General features: G+C 43.7%; 1 protein-coding gene across 5 annotated transcripts in view; it reads left to right on the plus strand.

Annotated features, from left to right (window-relative positions):
• rfx3 (regulatory factor X, 3 (influences HLA class II expression)) overlaps positions 1-17,407 on the plus strand; it is a 59,728-nt gene that overhangs the window by 26,942 nt on the left and 15,379 nt on the right. Inside the window, exons 2-9 of one of the 5 annotated variants that reach the window (XM_029654990.2) lie at positions 2,405-2,529; positions 2,616-2,704; positions 5,208-5,481; positions 10,005-10,079; positions 10,377-10,558; positions 10,900-11,019; positions 12,772-12,896; positions 13,209-13,324. In XM_029654990.2, the coding sequence (XP_029510850.1) occupies positions 2,410-2,529; positions 2,616-2,704; positions 5,208-5,481; positions 10,005-10,079; positions 10,377-10,558; positions 10,900-11,019; positions 12,772-12,896; positions 13,209-13,324 (1,101 nt within the window). In that variant the 5' untranslated portion in view covers positions 2,405-2,409. Of the gene's footprint in view, positions 1-2,404; positions 2,530-2,615; positions 5,482-10,004; positions 10,080-10,376; positions 10,559-10,899; positions 11,020-12,771; positions 12,897-13,208; positions 13,325-17,407 lie in introns of those variants that run through there. The other 4 variants (XM_029654995.2, XM_029655002.2, XM_029655008.2 and 1 more) reach the window with 4 other exon arrangements.

The raw sequence follows: 17,407 nt of genomic DNA on the forward strand, positions 1-17,407 counted from the left end.
CTAAAGCCATGACACCATTTTATGGAATTTTCCATGCTGTTTAAAGGCACAGTCAACTTAGTGTATGTGAACTTCTGACCCACTGGAATTGTGATACAGTGAATTATAAGTGAAATAATCTGTCTGTAAACAATTGTTGGGAAAATGACTTGTGTCATGCACAAAGTGATGTCCGATTATGATTTTTCAACGTCGATACTGATTATTGGAGGACCAAAAGAGGCGATACCGATTAATCGGACAATTTTTATTTATTAATAAATGACAATTACAACAATACTGAATTAACACTTATTTTAACTTAATATAATACATAATTAAAATCAATTTAGCCTCAAGTAAATAATGAAACATGTTCAATTTGGTTTAAATAATGCAAAAACAAAGTGTTGGAGAAGAAAGTGAAAGTGCAATATGTGCTATGTAAGAAAGCTAACGTTTCAGTTCCTTGCTCAGAACATGAGAACATATGAAAGCTGGTGGTTCCTTTTAACATGAGTCTTCAATATTCCCAGGTAAGAAGTTTTAGGTTGTAGTTATTATAGGAATTATAGGACTATTTCCCTCTATACCATTTGTATTTCATTAACCTTTGACTATTGGATGTTCTTATAGGCCCTTTAGTATTGCCAATGTAACAGTATAGCTTCCGTCCCTCTCCTCGCTCCTCCCTGGGCTCGAACCAGCACAAGGACAACAGCCACCCTCAAAGCAGCGTTACCCATGCAGTACAAGGGGAACAACTACTAGAAGGCTCAGAGCGAGTGACGTTTGAAACGCTATTAGCGCACGCTAACTATCTAGCCATTTCACTTCGGTTACACCAGCCTCATCTCGGGAGTTGATAGGCTTGAAGTCATAAACAGCGCAATGCTTGATGCACAACGAAGAGCTGCTGGGAAAACGCAAAGAAAGTGCTGTTTGAATGAATGTTTTACGCGGCTGCTTCTGCCTACCACCGCTCAGTCAGATACTTAGATACTTGTATGCTTGTATGCTCAGTCAGATTATATGCAACGCAGGACATGATCGATAATATCTAGTAATATCATCAACCATGTGTAGTTAACTAGTGATTATGATTGATTGTGTTTTTATAAGATAAGTTTAATGCTAGCTAGCAACTTAACTTTGCTTACTGTATTCACGTAACAGGCAGTCTCCTTGTGGACTGCAATGAGAGAGAGAGGCAGGTCGTTATTGCGTTGGACTAGTTAACTAGTTGACTAGTTAATAGGATAAAGTAATCCTTCTCACCCTCCCCCCCTTAAAAGATTTAGATGCACTATTGTAAAGTGGCTGTTCCACTGGATGTCTTAAGGTGAATGCACCAATTTGTAAGTCGCTCTGGATAAGAGCGTCTGCTAAATGACTTAAATGTAAATGTTAAATGTTAACCGTACGGTTGCAAGATTGGATCCCCCGAGCTGACATGGTGAAAATCTGTCGTTCTGCCCCTGAACGAGGCAGTTAACCCACCGTTCCTAGGCCGTCATTGAAAATAAGAATAGTTTCTTAACTGACTTCCCTAGTTAAATAAAGGTATAAAATAATAATAATAATAATAAAAATCGGCAAATCGGCAGCCAAAAATACTGATTTCCGATTGTTATGAAAACTTGAAATCGGCCCTAATTTATCGGCCATTCCGATTAATCGGTCGATAGTCCTAACCGACTTACCAAAACTATAGTTTGTTAACAAGAAATGTGTGGACTGGTTGAAAACAAGTTTTAATGACTCCAACCTAAGTGTATGTAAACTTCCGACTTCAACTGTAGGTCCTGGATGGTAGGAAGCTCGGCCCCAGTGATGTATTTGGCCGTACGCACTACCCGCTGTAGGGCCTTATGCCGAGCAGTTTCCATAATAGGCAGGGATGCAACTGGTCCGGATGCTCTCGATGGTGCAGCTGTAGATCTTTAAGAGGATCTGGGGACCCATGCCAAATCTTTTCAGTTTCCTGTGGGGGAAAAGGTTTTGTCGTACCATCTTCACGACTGTCTTGGTGTGTTTGGACCATGATAGTTCGTTGGTAATGTGGACACCAAGGAACTTCAAACTCTCGACCCGCTCCACTACAGCCCCTGTTCATTCGTCAACATGGGTACAGTAATACCATAGATATAATCTAGAATTCATGTCTCTGTGAGTGATATTGATTTTATACTCCCAGACCCAGATACTCCTTAGTTAGCACTTAAATTGTCCTGGTACTGTGCATCTAAACCAAATTGAGACAAAGGTTGCTTGTGGAGTTCTTTGCAGTGGACTTTGTTCTGCCACTTTGGCGCCAGGCCAGAGAAGAGCTTGTGGTTCTCTATAGTCCGTCTATCAATGTGCTCCCCTCCATCGATGGCTCTGGTGGTACCCAGTTGACCAATGTGTCCTCTCTCTCCTGCAGGCGCCATGCAGACCCCTGAGGCAGGCGCTGACTCCGCCTCCACTGTCCCTCTCCAGACCGCCGTGCCTGTGCAGCCCGCAGGCTCCGCCCAGCAGGTGACCTCTCAGGTGCCTGTCCAGCAGCAGGTAAACGGCTGTGTGTGTGTGTGTGTGTTTGATTTGCGTGTGTTTGATTTCTGTGTCGTTTCTAACTTGTTGCCCTACTGTTGCAGACCCAGACTGTTCAACAGGTTCAGCATATATACCCAGCACAGGTGCAGTATGTGGAGGAGAACAGTGGCGTCTACACCAACGGAACCATGTGAGTGTTTAGTGTTGCTCAACCACCGCTGCCTTTGTCACTCACTCTGCAGTGGCACTATACAGTGGCTTTATCGTCTTCTCTGTAGTCAACGGCAACAGCTAAAGTCACTTCACAGCAGTACTTCTGCCACACACACATGGCGGGTGCGGAGGGCGTAAGTAACAGCACAGTGAAGTACTGTGTGATTGTGTGCAGTCACCTGGAGATGACCAGGAGTATGAATAAGTGCTGCGCACTCCTTGGCTCGGGGGACAAGGTTATGTACACACTCCACAGGCTGGGGCTGTCCCATAGTGAGTGACACACAGTCACAAATCGACCGACAGCAGTCTCTGATGGAGGGGCAAGGCCTGGCTAATAATCAGGACAGAAGAAGTGAGCTGAGCACACACCCACTTACTATTTGAGTCTGTTAACAGTGTGTTAGTACCAGCTGCTTGTCACTACACACCATAAGAGTAGATGAGAAAGGGGCAGGAGTTATTTCTTACCGTTCAGATGATTTGTCAACGAGTCATTCCGGTGCCCTAAACTTTCCTCCATAACCTGGTATTTCTCCAGAGTTTCGGCATATGTTTTATACACTCCTTTACAGATTGATTTGGACAGTGACGCTTTTAATTTGGCTTTGGATTTGAGATCAAATGTTTCATGAGGCAGGAGAACAGAAATAGGACAGCATTCTGGTAAATAAACTTAAATTGACGTTTTTATTACTGCACTAAAAATATGTCAATTTAAGTTTATTTGCCGGAGCGCTGTCTGATTTCTGTTCTTTGGATTATATACAAGAGAGTACAGAATGTCACCTTTTTATTTGAGGGTATTTTTATTACATATCTGTTTCACCGTTTAGAAATTAAAGCACTTTATGTATCTTGGCCCCAATTGTAAAGTATGTGGACAAATTCACTTATAATGCATTTCATTTTGTCAAGTTTAGTATTTGGTCCCATATTCCTAGCACACAAACACTGCGTCAAGCTTGCTACTCTACAAACTTTGCAGTTTGTTTGTTGTGTTTCGGATTATGTTGTACCCAATAGAAATTAATGGTAAATAACGTATTGTCTCATTTTGGAGTCACTTTTATTGTCAATCATTATATAATATATTTCTGAACACGTCTACATTAATGTGGATGCTACCATTACGGATAATCACGAATGAATCGTGACCAATGAGCGAAAAAGTTAGAGGCATTATTATCACATATGACACAATACATTATTTACCATTCATTTCTATTTGGCATAACATAATCCAAAACATAACCCAAATGAATCCAACAAATTTGTAGTCACAAGCTTGATGTAGTCATTGCGTGCTGGGAATATGGGGCCAAATTATTTCTGCATGGTATACCGAAACTTCGGTACCTTTTTTGATACTAGAACATGAAAAACATTTTGGTACTCAAATGTTTGTTTCTTTCAGCACTTCTGTCAAATGTGTCTCACTTCCTCTACTGATTGAGAGAGGATCAAGTCTTTTTATCAGCGAGTCCATGTCTCTTTTGTAGCGCCGAGTGCACTGTGCCTGCTCCAATTACTCATTGCTAGCTCTAGCCTGAACCACTACACTCACTGGGAGTCTGGGCTGCGTAACGTTAGCTTCCCACTCATGCTGCATGGAAGCTAACACACAGTTTCAACACAATGTTGAAACTGTTAATTACTGTTTGCAAAACTATGTCTGTTACAGGCTAGAATGCTTTACAATGCAAGAAGAAACTGTTAGCTTCCAGTTTTGTAGGCTAACTTTTCTTGCTAGCGTACAGCTGAAGCTAACATGAATTTACTACCCTAGTACTTTTTTGTGCAAACCATAATGCAAAATATGCCGATTGTAGCCCCATGAAAGCAGCCAAATCAAGCTCAATATCTCAATGCATGCGCACACTCCTATTGAATATGCATTTCCCATATTGAATATGCACTCCTATTTAATATGCATAAAGTGCATTCATTTCTTAGCGGTGAAACAGATATGTATGAAAATATCCTCAAGTAAAAGGTGACATGCTGTACTATCACTTCATATGAAACATTTGATCTCATATCCAAAATGGAGTATAGAGCCACATTTTAAAGTTTTAGCATCACTGTCCCAAATTTATATGTAGGGGAATGTATATAAAGGTCTGAGAGAGAGAATATGTTTCTGGTCCACAACACCTGTTGTGTCAAGGCACTGAAGGGTGTCATTATATCAGAGGCCAAGGTAATGGTCTGAGTCACTGCAGAGGAAAACGACAATCACACAAATCTCTGTCGGCACGGCGACTCCTCAGGTGATTTGTGTAACTATGGAAACTCCACTTTCATTAACACAGGAATATTGCCTTCCCGTGAAGGCTCAGAATGGCACCGCTAATTCACATCAAATAGGTACTCTAGCACCATTCAAACTTTCCTTTATGTAAAAGGAAATTATCCTGACCTATCACTCCTGGGGGGGGGGGAAATTCCTAACTTTTCCCTCCATTGTTTTTGCCCAGACGGACGTACTCGTACTCCGAGCCCCAGGTGTACAGCCAGAACAGTGGAGGGAGCTACTTTGACACGCAGGGCAGCTCGTCCGAGGTGTCTACAGTGGTGTCGTCCCATGGCATGGCCAACAATGGAGGGGGGAACGGGGGTCTGACCATGGGTCTGGCCGGGGGGCAGATCATCAGCAGCTCTGGAGCCTACCTCATCGGGGGCAACTCCATGGACAACTCTGCCCCCCACCCAGCCACCCAGACTACCCGAGCCTCCCCGTCCACTGTGAGTGTACGGCCCCCTTTACTTACTCTTCTCGTCCTGTCAGTCTGTCTGTCTGTCTGTCTGTCAGGCCACTCTCTCCTGCCTGTCATAATGCATATCTGAAGCCTTTCTTGAGTAACTATAGTACCACTTAGCTACTTTATGTCAGTGTCTGAGAATGTGTTATTTAGTCCAGTCTCGCTCTGTCCTGTCCAGTGGTCTTCTCAGCTAGGAATTTCCTCTCGTGCTGTGTTTTAACTAAAGATTAAAATAAATATGAAATCATATTTGTTAGTACTGCTTTACTGTGTCATGAAGCTTTTAAGACAAAACACAATGGGTGTGTTTTGAGCAGTAAGCGTAACGAAGACTACCGTAGGGGGAAGTCGGCGAGTGAAGTCAGGAGTTGCATCTTCGACAGCCGAAAGTAGGGCACTGTAGGGGTTTTCCAACAGCAAGGCTCAGACCAACATGGCAGTGTCAACAAAGCTGCTGTTATTTCTAAACGCTTTTCTGTATAAATGTCACAACTTTATACCCCCATATCACACACTCACAAACTGAAAACGGGGCCATACTTGCGAACATTAGAAACAGTTTAAATGTAAACAATTTCTCAGTCTAAAACTGTTCATCAGCCAGTTAAAATCGTTGATTTTGATACAACGCTACATTGTAGCTAGTCCCATCAAATAATCTGGCACACGTTAGCCCTATGCTAACCTCACCAGATGACTGTGATTATTTCCTGTCAAAGACCTTAGACTTTATATCCACCAACCAATGGCATTTCTTAAAATCAACCCTGGCCACCAGAGGGATATTTTAAACCTTAAAATTCAAGATTCACTTTTGTTCCATTGGTCTGTAACAAAATGTTTTGTGCCAATATTGCATCGAGGCATCCTTGACTAGACTACTAGCTATTAGTACTAACGATAGACAAAATGTTCACGTTTTCGCATATATTTGACACACATTCATGTTCTTTCACATAAATAAAGATGTAAGAGGATTGTACAACATGTACGTTGTATATTCGCAAATTGTAAAAAATAAATAAATAAAATCTCTGACGCTCGAGGTCTTGTCAAATACTCTACATGACCAAAAGTATGTGGACAGCTGCTCGTCAAACATCTCATTCTAAAATCATGGGTATTAATATGGAGTCAGTCCCGACCTTTGCTGTAACAACAGCCTCCACTCTTCTGGGAAGGCATTCCACTAGATGTTGGAACATTGCTGCGGGGACTTGCTTCCATTCAGCAACAAGAGCGTTCGTGAGGTCGGGCACTGATCTTGTGCGATTAGGCCTGGCTCGCAGTCGGTGTTCCAATTCATCCCAAAGGTGTTCGATGGAGTTGAGGTAAACGTCTGTGCATGCCAGTCAAGTTTTTCCTCACCGATCTCGACAAACCATTTATGTATGGACCTCGCTTTGTGCATGGGGGCATTGTCATGCTGAAACGGGGAACTAAGGGGCCTAGCCCAAACCGTGAAAAACAGCCCCAGACCATTATTCCTCGTCCACCAAACTTTACAGTTGGCACTATGCATTGTGGCAGGTAGCGTTCTCCTGGCATCCGCCAAACCCAGATTCGTCCGTCGGACTGCCAGATGGTGAAGCGTGATTCATCACTCCTGAGAACGCGTTTCCACTGCTCCAGAGTCCAATGGCGGCGAGCTTTACAGCACTCCAGCTGACACTTGGCATTGCGCATGGTGATCTTAGGCTTGTGTGTGGCTGCTCGGCCAGGGAAACACATTTCAGGAAGCTCCAGATGAACAGTTATTTTGCTGACATTGCTTCCAGAGGCAGTTTGGAACTCGGTAGTGAGTTGCAACTGAGGACAAACGATTTTTACGCACTTCAGCACTCGGCGGTCCCATTCTTTGAGCTTGTGTGGCCTACCACTTCGCAGCTGACCTGTTTTTGCTCCTAGACATTTCACAGCACTTACAGTTGACTGGGGAAGCTCTAGCAAGGTAGCAATTTTACAAACGGACTTGTTGGAAAGGTGGCATCCTATGATGGTGCCACGTTGAAAATCACTGAGCTCTTCAGTACGGTCATTCTACTGCCAATGTTGCCTAAGGAGATTGCATGGCTGTGTGCTCAATTTTATACACCTGTCTTGTTCTAATATACACATGTCAGCAATACACACATTTCAAGGGGTCTCCACATAGTTTTGTGTGTATATATTATGTAGCTGTAATTTACCCTTACTGCTATCATTTATTTGTGGCGTGATCCACTAAGGCAGTAAGCCCAGAGACGGCAGCGTAGCCTAGTGGTTAGAGCGGTGGACTAGTAACCGGAAGGTTGCGAGTTCAAACCCCCGAGCTGACAAGGTACAAATCTGTCGTTCTGCCCCTGAACAGGCAGTTAACCCACTGTTCCCAGGCCGTCATTGAAAATAAGAATGTGTTCTTAACTGACTTGCCTGGTTAAATAAAGGTTAAAAAATAAAAAATAGAGGAAAAATCGCTCCATTGTTGGTCCTCAAGTCAAATAACGCATATGTGACAAAGTAGATGATTATAAAAACGCATATAAAACATTGTACATGTAAGTATAGCCTACACGTCTATGTAATATAGCAAATATTATTTATGTAGCACTGCCAGTAGCTTATGTGTCGTCTGGAAGAGGGACTCTAACAAGAAACTCCTCATAAAATATATCCGTAATCTTCATTTACAAGGTTTTGCCAGCACAACACACTACCACAATTAGTGTAGGCCTAATATGTGGTTTTACATTTGTGGCACCCCTCCAAGCCATGTGAAGTGAGTGATTTTAGGTTGTTTTGTTATAAATGTGCTTGTAATAGGCTGTTTGGGGAAAAGCTTCTCTGGTGAAAACACGTGATTGGAATGACTAACAGAACATACCATTTCATTTTTGTCATTTGCATCAAATGTAAGGTAAACGACAAGTTGTAGGTTACATTCGTAGAAAGTGTCTCCTCGCCAGACGAGGGCGTAATCGCTATGGGTATCCTCTACTAGGCTTTCACCTCACAGGCCTGGAAGCTGAGGCTGCCCTATGGAATAGTTGACCTGCATGGGGGAAGGTTTGTTCCTGGGTTGTCATGTTCTGTGCTAAGCTAGCAGTAAGACGAAATATGAATCGTCGAAGAGAGAAGTTGATCAGCTCGTCTTTCTATCCACGCCTTACACAATCAAGGAGAAACACTTGAGCTACGAGGCAAGCAGAGACATGCTGTAAAATATGTGCTGGCGATGTAAAACGAGTGCTGTTGAGTTAATACATTTAAATACCGTTTTTTAAAGTTATTTTTCAATGGGATTATTAGCAGTTGTCACTATGACAATGAAGACACCCTGAAAGCACGGAATGACCTTGTTACCACCTTATTAGTAGGCCTACAGCGTGCAGTAGGGTGTGTTGATCAGTTGATTGACATGTGTACTGTCGAACGATAAACATCAAACTTTCCTCTAGTGAGGATGCTTGCAAATGTGGGTTCTTTAAAATAACTTAACACTATTACTGCAATACTGCCATCTGTGATAACACGAGTGCTTGACTTTGTTAAGGACGCTGTTATGGAAAAGCGTTTGTTCACCTCAATCTATGTCAACATTTGTAATTGGCTGATGTAGAATCTGTTCCAGGAAATCATCACTGTCATCTGGTGAGGTTAGCATAGGGCAAAGGGTTACCGTGTGCCAGGTTATCTGATGGAACCAGCCACAATGTATCGTACTGTCATGTAAACCGACTATTTTACTTGGCAGATGTGTATTTTGAGACGGGTCCAACAAAAACAACCTAATGATTGGTTGACACATAGTGCCTCCCACAATGCAAGTGAGAAGCAACTGCAGCGACTTCATCAAAAACTGCATGACCTTTGATCACATCATTTTTGTAAAGTTCGTGCAGTCGACATGGAGTCACAAGTCTGACAATTTTTTTTGAACTATAATACAACACTTTGAAAGGACTTTAAAAAATGGTTCTGCTCCAACATGCGCAGTGAGGTCTCCCTCAGTGGGTCTGTGCTCTCCTCTGGTGGCTGAAAATGGTAGTTTCACAGCTTCTGATTACTGTGGCGCTTGTTTATTTATGTAACCTTTATTTAACTAGGCAAGTCGGTTAAGAACAAATTCTTATTTACAATGACGGCCATACCGGGGAACAGTGGGTTAATTACATTGTTCAGGGGCAGAACAACAGGTTGTTTGTTACCTTGTCAGTTCCGGGATTTGATCCAGCAACCTTTCGGTTAGTGGCCCAACGCTCTAACCACTAGGCTATGTGCCTCTTGACTTTCTGTTAGCACTCTGCTTCATTAAGACAATGGGAAATGTAATTCAAAAGACAGGTGAATTTAAGTTTAAACTGACTTTGCTATGCTGGGCTTTTGGCACTAGTTTGGGTGACGCTTGCTTTCGGAGCTGTTCTGGATTTTTCTGATTTTCTATGTGTGTCAGTACTGTGTCAGTATTCTAGTGCAACCTTTTCCTTTGTTGTTTTTGTTTTTCCTTCTATTTTTTGCTCCTTGGTCTATCAGATTGAAATGGCGATTGAGACGCTCCAAAAGACTGAAGGTTTATCCAGTCAGAGAAGCTCGCTGCTCAACAGCCATGTAAGTCGCCACTCTAAACGCCTCGCCTGCCTGCCCTCTATAGCTGTTCTCACTCTCTAGTACCTCCAGAACTCTCCCTTTGCATCTCCCTCTCTTTCTTTCTATGGTGGTGGGGGTTCTTCCTGTGCTCCAATTTTTATTTTTCGCTGCTTTAGTTAATTGTGCTTTTAAAGTTAGGGAAGGGGGTGTTAGTATTTACAGACAAGTGGGGGGTGAAACATGCATCTGCTGTGGATTACAGAGAGGTGTAATGACATACATGTGTGTAATTGACAGAATATCTTTTCTCCCCCACAGCTGCAATGGCTACTGGATAACTATGAGACTGCGGAGGGGGTGAGTCTGCCTCGCTCCACCCTCTACAACCACTACTTGCGCCACTGCCAGGAGCAGAAATTGGACCCGGTCAACGCCGCTTCCTTCGGCAAGCTCATCCGCTCCATCTTCATGGGGCTACGCACGCGACGCCTCGGCACAAGGTGAGCTACTGACAGGACAGACACGTTCTGATAACTCCCTCTGCACCTTGCACCCCCTCCTCTCCTTCTCTATCCTGTCACTGCATCTCAAGTCCCCCAGTTTTGCTCTCCCTAACTCTCCTCAGACGCCTTCAGTTTAGTCTTGTCCTTTCCTTTTTCCTTGGTTGTCTTCATTATGATTTCCTGTTTGGTATTACAGCATGTTTAAAAAATGTAATAAACACATTTAAATATTTTTGGACTGCTAAATTAATATAGGGGAAACACTGAGAACTTTTAGCTGTGTGTGTGTGTGTGTGTGTGTGTGTGTGTGTGTGTGTGTGTGTGTGTGTGTGTTGCAGAGGGAACTCAAAGTACCACTACTATGGGATCCGGCTGAAGCCGGACTCTCCTCTCAACAGACTGCAGGAGGACATGCAGTACATGGCCCTCAGACAGCAGCCTGTCCAACAGAAACAGAGGTACAATACGTGCATTCAGAAAGTATTCAGACCCCTTTACCTTTTCCACATTTTGTTACGTTACAGCTTTACTCTAAAATTGATCAAATTGTTTTTTTCCCTCAACAATCTACACACATTAACCAATAATGACAAAGCAAAAACAGGTTTTTAGAAATGTTTGCAAATGTATATAAAAAGACAAAAACTGAAATAACACATTTCAGTAAGTATTCAGACCTTTTACTCATTACCTTGTTGAAGCACCTTTGGCAGCGATTACAGCCTCGAGTGTTCTTGGCTATGACACTACAAGCTTGGCACACCTGTATTTGGGGAGTTTCTCCCATTCTTCTCTGTAGATCCTCTCAAGCTCTGTCAGGTTGGATGGGGAGCTTCAATGCAAGTCTCCAGTAATGTTCGATCGGGTTCAAGTCTGGGCTCTGGCTGGGCCACTCAAGGACATTCAGAAACTTATCCCGAAGCCACTCCTGCATTGTCTTAGCTGTGTGCTTAGGATTGTTGTCCTGAGTGCTCTGGAGCAGGTTTTCATCAAGGATCTCTCTTTCTCTCTCTGTGCTCTGTTCATCTTTCCCTCGACCCTGACTCGTCTCCCAGTTCCTGCCGCTGAAAAGCATCACAGAATGATGCTGCCACCACCATGCTTCACCATAGGGATGGTGCCAGGTTTCCTCCAGACAAGACCAAAGCTAATTGGCATTTCATCAGACCAGAGAATCATGTTTCTCATGGTTAGTCTTGTAGGTTCCTTTTGGCAAACTCCAAGCGGGCTGTCATGTGCCTTTTTACTGAGGAGTGGCTTCTGTTTGGCAACTCTACCACAAAGGCCTGATTGGTGGAGTGCTGAAAAGATGGTTGTCCTTCTGGATGGTTCTCCCATCTCCACAGAGGGACTCTGGAGCTCTGTCAGAGTGACCATCGGGTTCTTGGTCACCTGCCTAACTAAGGCCCTTCTCCCCCGATTGCTCAGTTTGGTCGGGCGTCCAGCTCTAGGAAGAGTCTTGGTGGTTCCAAACGTCTTCCATTTAAGAATGATTGAGGCCACTGTGTTCTTGGGAACCTTCAATGCTACAGACATTTTTTGGTACCCTTCCCCAGATCTGTGCCTCGACACAATCCTGTCTCGGTGCTCTACAGACAATTCCTTCAACCTCATGGCTTGGTTTTTGCTCTAACATGCACTGTCGACTATGGGACATTAAATAGACAGGTGTGTGCCTTTCCAAATCATGTCCAATCAATTGAATTTACCACATGTGGACTCCAATCAAGTTGTAGAACCATCTCAAGGATAATCAATGGAAACAGGATGCACCTGAGCTCAATTTCGAGTCTCATAGCAAAGGGTCTGAATAGTTATGTAAATAAGGTATTTCAGTTTATTAAAAAACAGTTTTTCGCTTTTTTGTTATGGGGTATTGTGTGTAGATTGAGGATTTTTAAATATTTTTTTAATGCATTTTAGAATAAGGCTGTAACGTAACAATGTGTCGCAGTTGTAAATGAGAACTTGTTCTCAACTGGCCTACCTGGTTAAATAAAGGTGAAATAAAACAATAAACAAATTGGAGTCAACACGGGCCAGCATCCCTGTTGAACGCTTTTGACACCTTGTGGAGTCCATGCCCCGACGAATTGAGGCTGTTCTGAGGGGAAAAGGGTGCTCAACTCAATGTTAGGAAGGTGTTCCTAATGCTTGGTATACTCAGTGTACATATACAAACAGTACTGACTGAGGCATTGTCGTTGTAGGTTTAAGCCGGTGCAGAAGGTTGATGGTGTGTCTGGGGAGAACTTCTCAGGCGGTGGCCAGCACACCCCCAGTGCAGCGGAGCAGACCGTCATTGCACAGAGCCAGCACCACCAGCAGTACCTGGGTGAGTGAGCGGTGTGTATATTTCTGTGTGTTTAGACTGACTAAGTGACTTTCAGCATCAATAGATTGCTACTGTTTGATGTTCCCTTGTTATTAATACGTTTTGATACCACTTCATGAAAGTGCTCCTCCGCTGAGTGCTGTAAGGGTTCCCCTGTCAGGTTATATTCTGCAATGAACCACTGATAGGATTTTCTCAGCCTTCAGTATTTCCTTGTTAAATATCTACCCCTGTGTTCCTCTGCTTTAAACTGGATTCATAACGTGAGTTGTGGTTGGCCTTGTCTGATTTCTATGCGTCTCTCCCTGACAGACGCATCCCGGGCGCTGCCAGACTTTGTGGAGCTGGACCTGGGAGAGACCAACGTGGAGAACATCGGCCCAGACGACATCAAAGCTCTCCAGTCACTATACAGAGAGCACTGTGAGGTCAGAGATTATCCATCACCTCTAACAAAGTTCTACAGGAAAGTTTGTATTATTCTCTACGGGGTAAATTCAGACCAGATACACGCATGTAAATGGAACTTCTTTCTATTTTCATGCACTTTCCTCTCTGCACACATTCTGACCTTGATCTTAAGCAAGGGGAATCGAATGTGCCCAACAGGTATTAGTTTGGGGTGGAGATTGCAGAAATGGAGGTGTATCTACAAATCAAACTTTGTCACATGCGCCGAATACAACAAGTGTAGACCTTACAGTGAAATGCGTACTTACAAGCCCTTAACCAACAGTGCAGTTCATGAAGAGTTAAGAAAATATTTACAAAATAAACTAAACTACAAAATAATAACAAGTAACATAGTAATAACGAGGCTACATACAGGGGATACCGAGTCAGTGTGCAGGGGTACAGGTTAGAGGTCATTTGTTCATGTAGGTAAGGGTGAAGTGACCATGCATAGATAATAAACAGCGAGTAGCAGCAGTGTACAAAACAAATTGGGGGGGGGGGGGGGCAATGAAATAGTCCAGTGGCCATTTGATTAATAGTTCAGCAGTCTTATGGCTTGGGGATGAAGCTGGTAAAGGAGCCTTTTGTTCCTAGACTTGGCACTCCAGAGAAAACAGTCTATGACTTGGGGGACTGGATTCTCTGACAATTTTATGGGCTTTCCTCTGACACCGCCTATTATATAGGTCCTGGATTGCAGGAAGCTTGGCCTCAGTGATGTACTGGGCCTTACGCACTACCCTCTGTAGCACCTGTTCGGCCCGCCTTTTCCTGTAGTCCACCATCAGCTCCTTTGTCTTGCTCACATTAAGGCAGAGGTTGTTGTCCTGGCATGTCGTGTTTGGCCACGCAGTCGTGGGTGAACAGGGAGTACAGGAGGTGACTAAGTACACAACCCTGAGGGGCCCCGGTGTTGAGGATCAACGTGGCAGACATGTTGTTGCCTACCCTTACCACCAGGGGGCAGCCTGTCAGGAAAGCCAGGATCCAGTTGCAGAGGGAGGTGTTTAGTCCCAGGGTCCTTAGCTTAGTGATGAGCTTCGTGGGCATTAATGGTGTTGAACCTTGAGCTGTAGTCAATGAACAGCATTCTCTGTTGGGGCAGTATGCGAATTGGAGTGTGTCTATGGTATCTGGGAGGAGGGTGTTGATGTGAGCTATGACCAGCCTTCAAAGCACTGCATGGCTACCGACGTGAGTGCTACGGGGAGGTAATCATTTAGGCAGGTTACCTTCGCTTCCTTGGGCACAGGGACTATGGTGGTCTGCTTGAAACATGTAGGTATTACAGACTCATTCAAGGAGAGGTTGAAAATGTCAGTGAAGACACTTGTCAGTTGGTCAGCGCATGTTTTGAGTACACTTCCTGGTAATCATCTGACCCCACAATTTTGTGAATGTTAACCTGTTTAAAGGTCTTGCTCACATCGTCTACGGAGTGCGTTATCACACAGTCATCCAGACTGTGGTGCGCTCGTGCATGCTTCAGTGTTGCTTGCCTCGAAGCGAGCATAAAAGGCATTTAGCTCGTCTGGTATGCTTGCGTCACTGGGCAGCTCACGTCTGGGTTTCCCTTTGTAGTCCGTAATAGTTTTCAAGCCCTGCCACATCTAACGAGCATCAGAGGCGGTGTAGTAGGATTCAAACTTAATCCTGTATTGACACTTTGCTTGTTTGATGTTTCGTCTGAGGGCATAGCGGGATTAGTGTCCCGCTCCTTGAAAGCAGCAGCTCTAGCCTTTAGCTTGATGCAGCTGTTGCCTGTAATCCATGGCTTCTGGTTGGGATATGTTTATACGTTCACTGTGGGACGACGTTGTCGATGCACTTATTGATGAAGCCGGTGACTGAGGTGGTATACTCCTCAATGCCATTGGATGAGTCCCGGAACATATTCCGGCCTGTGCTAGCAAAACAGTCCTGTAGCGCAGCATCCATGTCATCTGACCACTTCCGTATTGAGCGAGTCACTGGTACTTCCTGCTTTAGTTTTTGCTTGTAAGCAGGAATCATGAGGATATAATTATGGTCAGATTTGCCAAATGGAGGGCGGGGGAGAGCTTTGTATGCGTCTCTGTGTGTGGAGTAAAGGTGGTCTTTTTTCTCTCTCTCTGGTTGCACATGTGACATGCTGGTAAAAATGTGGTAAAACTGATTTAAGTTTGCCTGCATTAAAGTCCCTTGCCACTAGGAGCAGCGCTTCTGGGTGAGTATTTTCTTGTTTGCTTATGGCCTTATACAGCTCGTTGAGTGTGGTCTTAGTGCCAGCATTGGTTTGTGGTGGTAAATAGATGGCTACGAATAATATAGATGAGAACTCTGTTGGTAGATGATGTGGTCTACAGCTTATCATAAGGTACTCGACCACAGGCGAGCAATACCTCGAGACTTCTTTGATATTAGACATTGCGCACCAGCTGTTATTGACATAAAGACCCACACCCCCACCCCTGGTCTTACCAGACGTAGCTTCTCTGTTCTGCCGGTGCATTGAAAATCCCTCCAGCTCTATATTAACTATGTCATCGTTTAGCCACGACTCGGTGACACATAAGATATTACAGTTCTTAATGTCCCGTTGGTAGGATAATCATAATCCTAGGTCATCTATTTTATTTTCCAATGGTTGCATGTTAGCAAGTAGTATTGATGGCAGTGGGAGTTTACTCGCTTGCCTACGGAATCTCAAAAGGCAGCCTGATCTGAGTCTTCTTTTCCTCCATCTTTTCTTCATGCAAATAACAGAGAGATGATTGACAAATGCGGAGAGATTTAATGTGAAACTAGTCATATGGCAGTGAACTGAAACCCATATCAACATGACCGGTATGTCTGCCCCTTACACAGAGTGAAGTATAAATGCTGTGACGTTATGCAGAATTTTGATTGTATGGCTTTTTTAGCTTGCAGGGATTCAATTTGGAGACGTAACCCAGATGGGTAGCCTACTGGTCACAGGGCAACAATGTGCGCAATGTCGCAACAAATTTAACCTTTGTGCACTCTCGATGTTTTAATCAAATACCCCAACTTTCTCTGTTTCCTATTTGTAGCCTATCATATTATATATTAGCCACTATCAGTAGCCACCGCCAGTAATACTCACATACATTTATAACTGTCACTTTAGTGTTAGTTCCCTTAAATTTGTAGCCTACTTTTTTGCATTATTCCATTACATGATTAGTTTAACTTTCTTTCTTCTATCACATCCATGTGGTTGTTCCTCAGTCATTAGCAATAATGGATCATATTAGGTTAACGTACAGTGCATTTTCCAAATTTTGTTACGTTACAGCCTTATTATAAAATTGATTACATTTTTAAAAATCCATCAATCTACACACAATACCCTATAATGAGAAAGCGAAAACAGGTTTTTAGACATTTTCAAATAAAAAACAGAAATGCCTTATTTACATAAGTATTCCGACCCTCTGCTATGAGACTCGAAATTGAACACAGGTGCATCCTGTTTCCATTGATCATCCTTGAGATGTTTCTACAACTTGATTGGAGTCCACCTGTGGTCAATTCAATTGATTGGACATGATTTGGAAAGGCACACACCAGTCTATATAAGGTCCCACAGTTGTCCGTTCATGTCAGAGCAAAAACCAAGCCATGAGGTCGAAGGAATTGCCCATAGAGATCCGAGACAGAATTGTATCGAGGCACAGATCTGGGGAATGGTACCAAAAAATGTCTGCAGCATTGAAGGTCCCCAAGAACACAGTGGCCTCCATCATTCTTAAATGGAAGCAGTTTGGAGCCACCAAGACTCTTCCTAGAGCTGGACGCCTGGCCAAACTGCGCAATCGGAGGAGAAGGGCCTTGGTCAGGGAGGTGACCAGGAACCCAATGGTCACTGACAGAGCTCAAGTGTTTCTCAGGATCGTGGGAAAGATGGACAGAGTAAAGTGCAGCGATCCTTGATGAAAACCTGCTCCAGAGCACTGGGGCAAAGGTTCACCTTCCAACAGGACAAAGACCCTAATCGCACAGCCAAGACAATGCAGGAGTGGCTTCGGGGCAAGTCTCTGAATGTCCTTGAG

Source organism: Oncorhynchus nerka, linkage group LG4 (genome assembly GCF_034236695.1).
Source record: "Oncorhynchus nerka isolate Pitt River linkage group LG4, Oner_Uvic_2.0, whole genome shotgun sequence".
Classification (NCBI taxonomy): Eukaryota; Metazoa; Chordata; class Actinopteri; order Salmoniformes; family Salmonidae; genus Oncorhynchus; species Oncorhynchus nerka.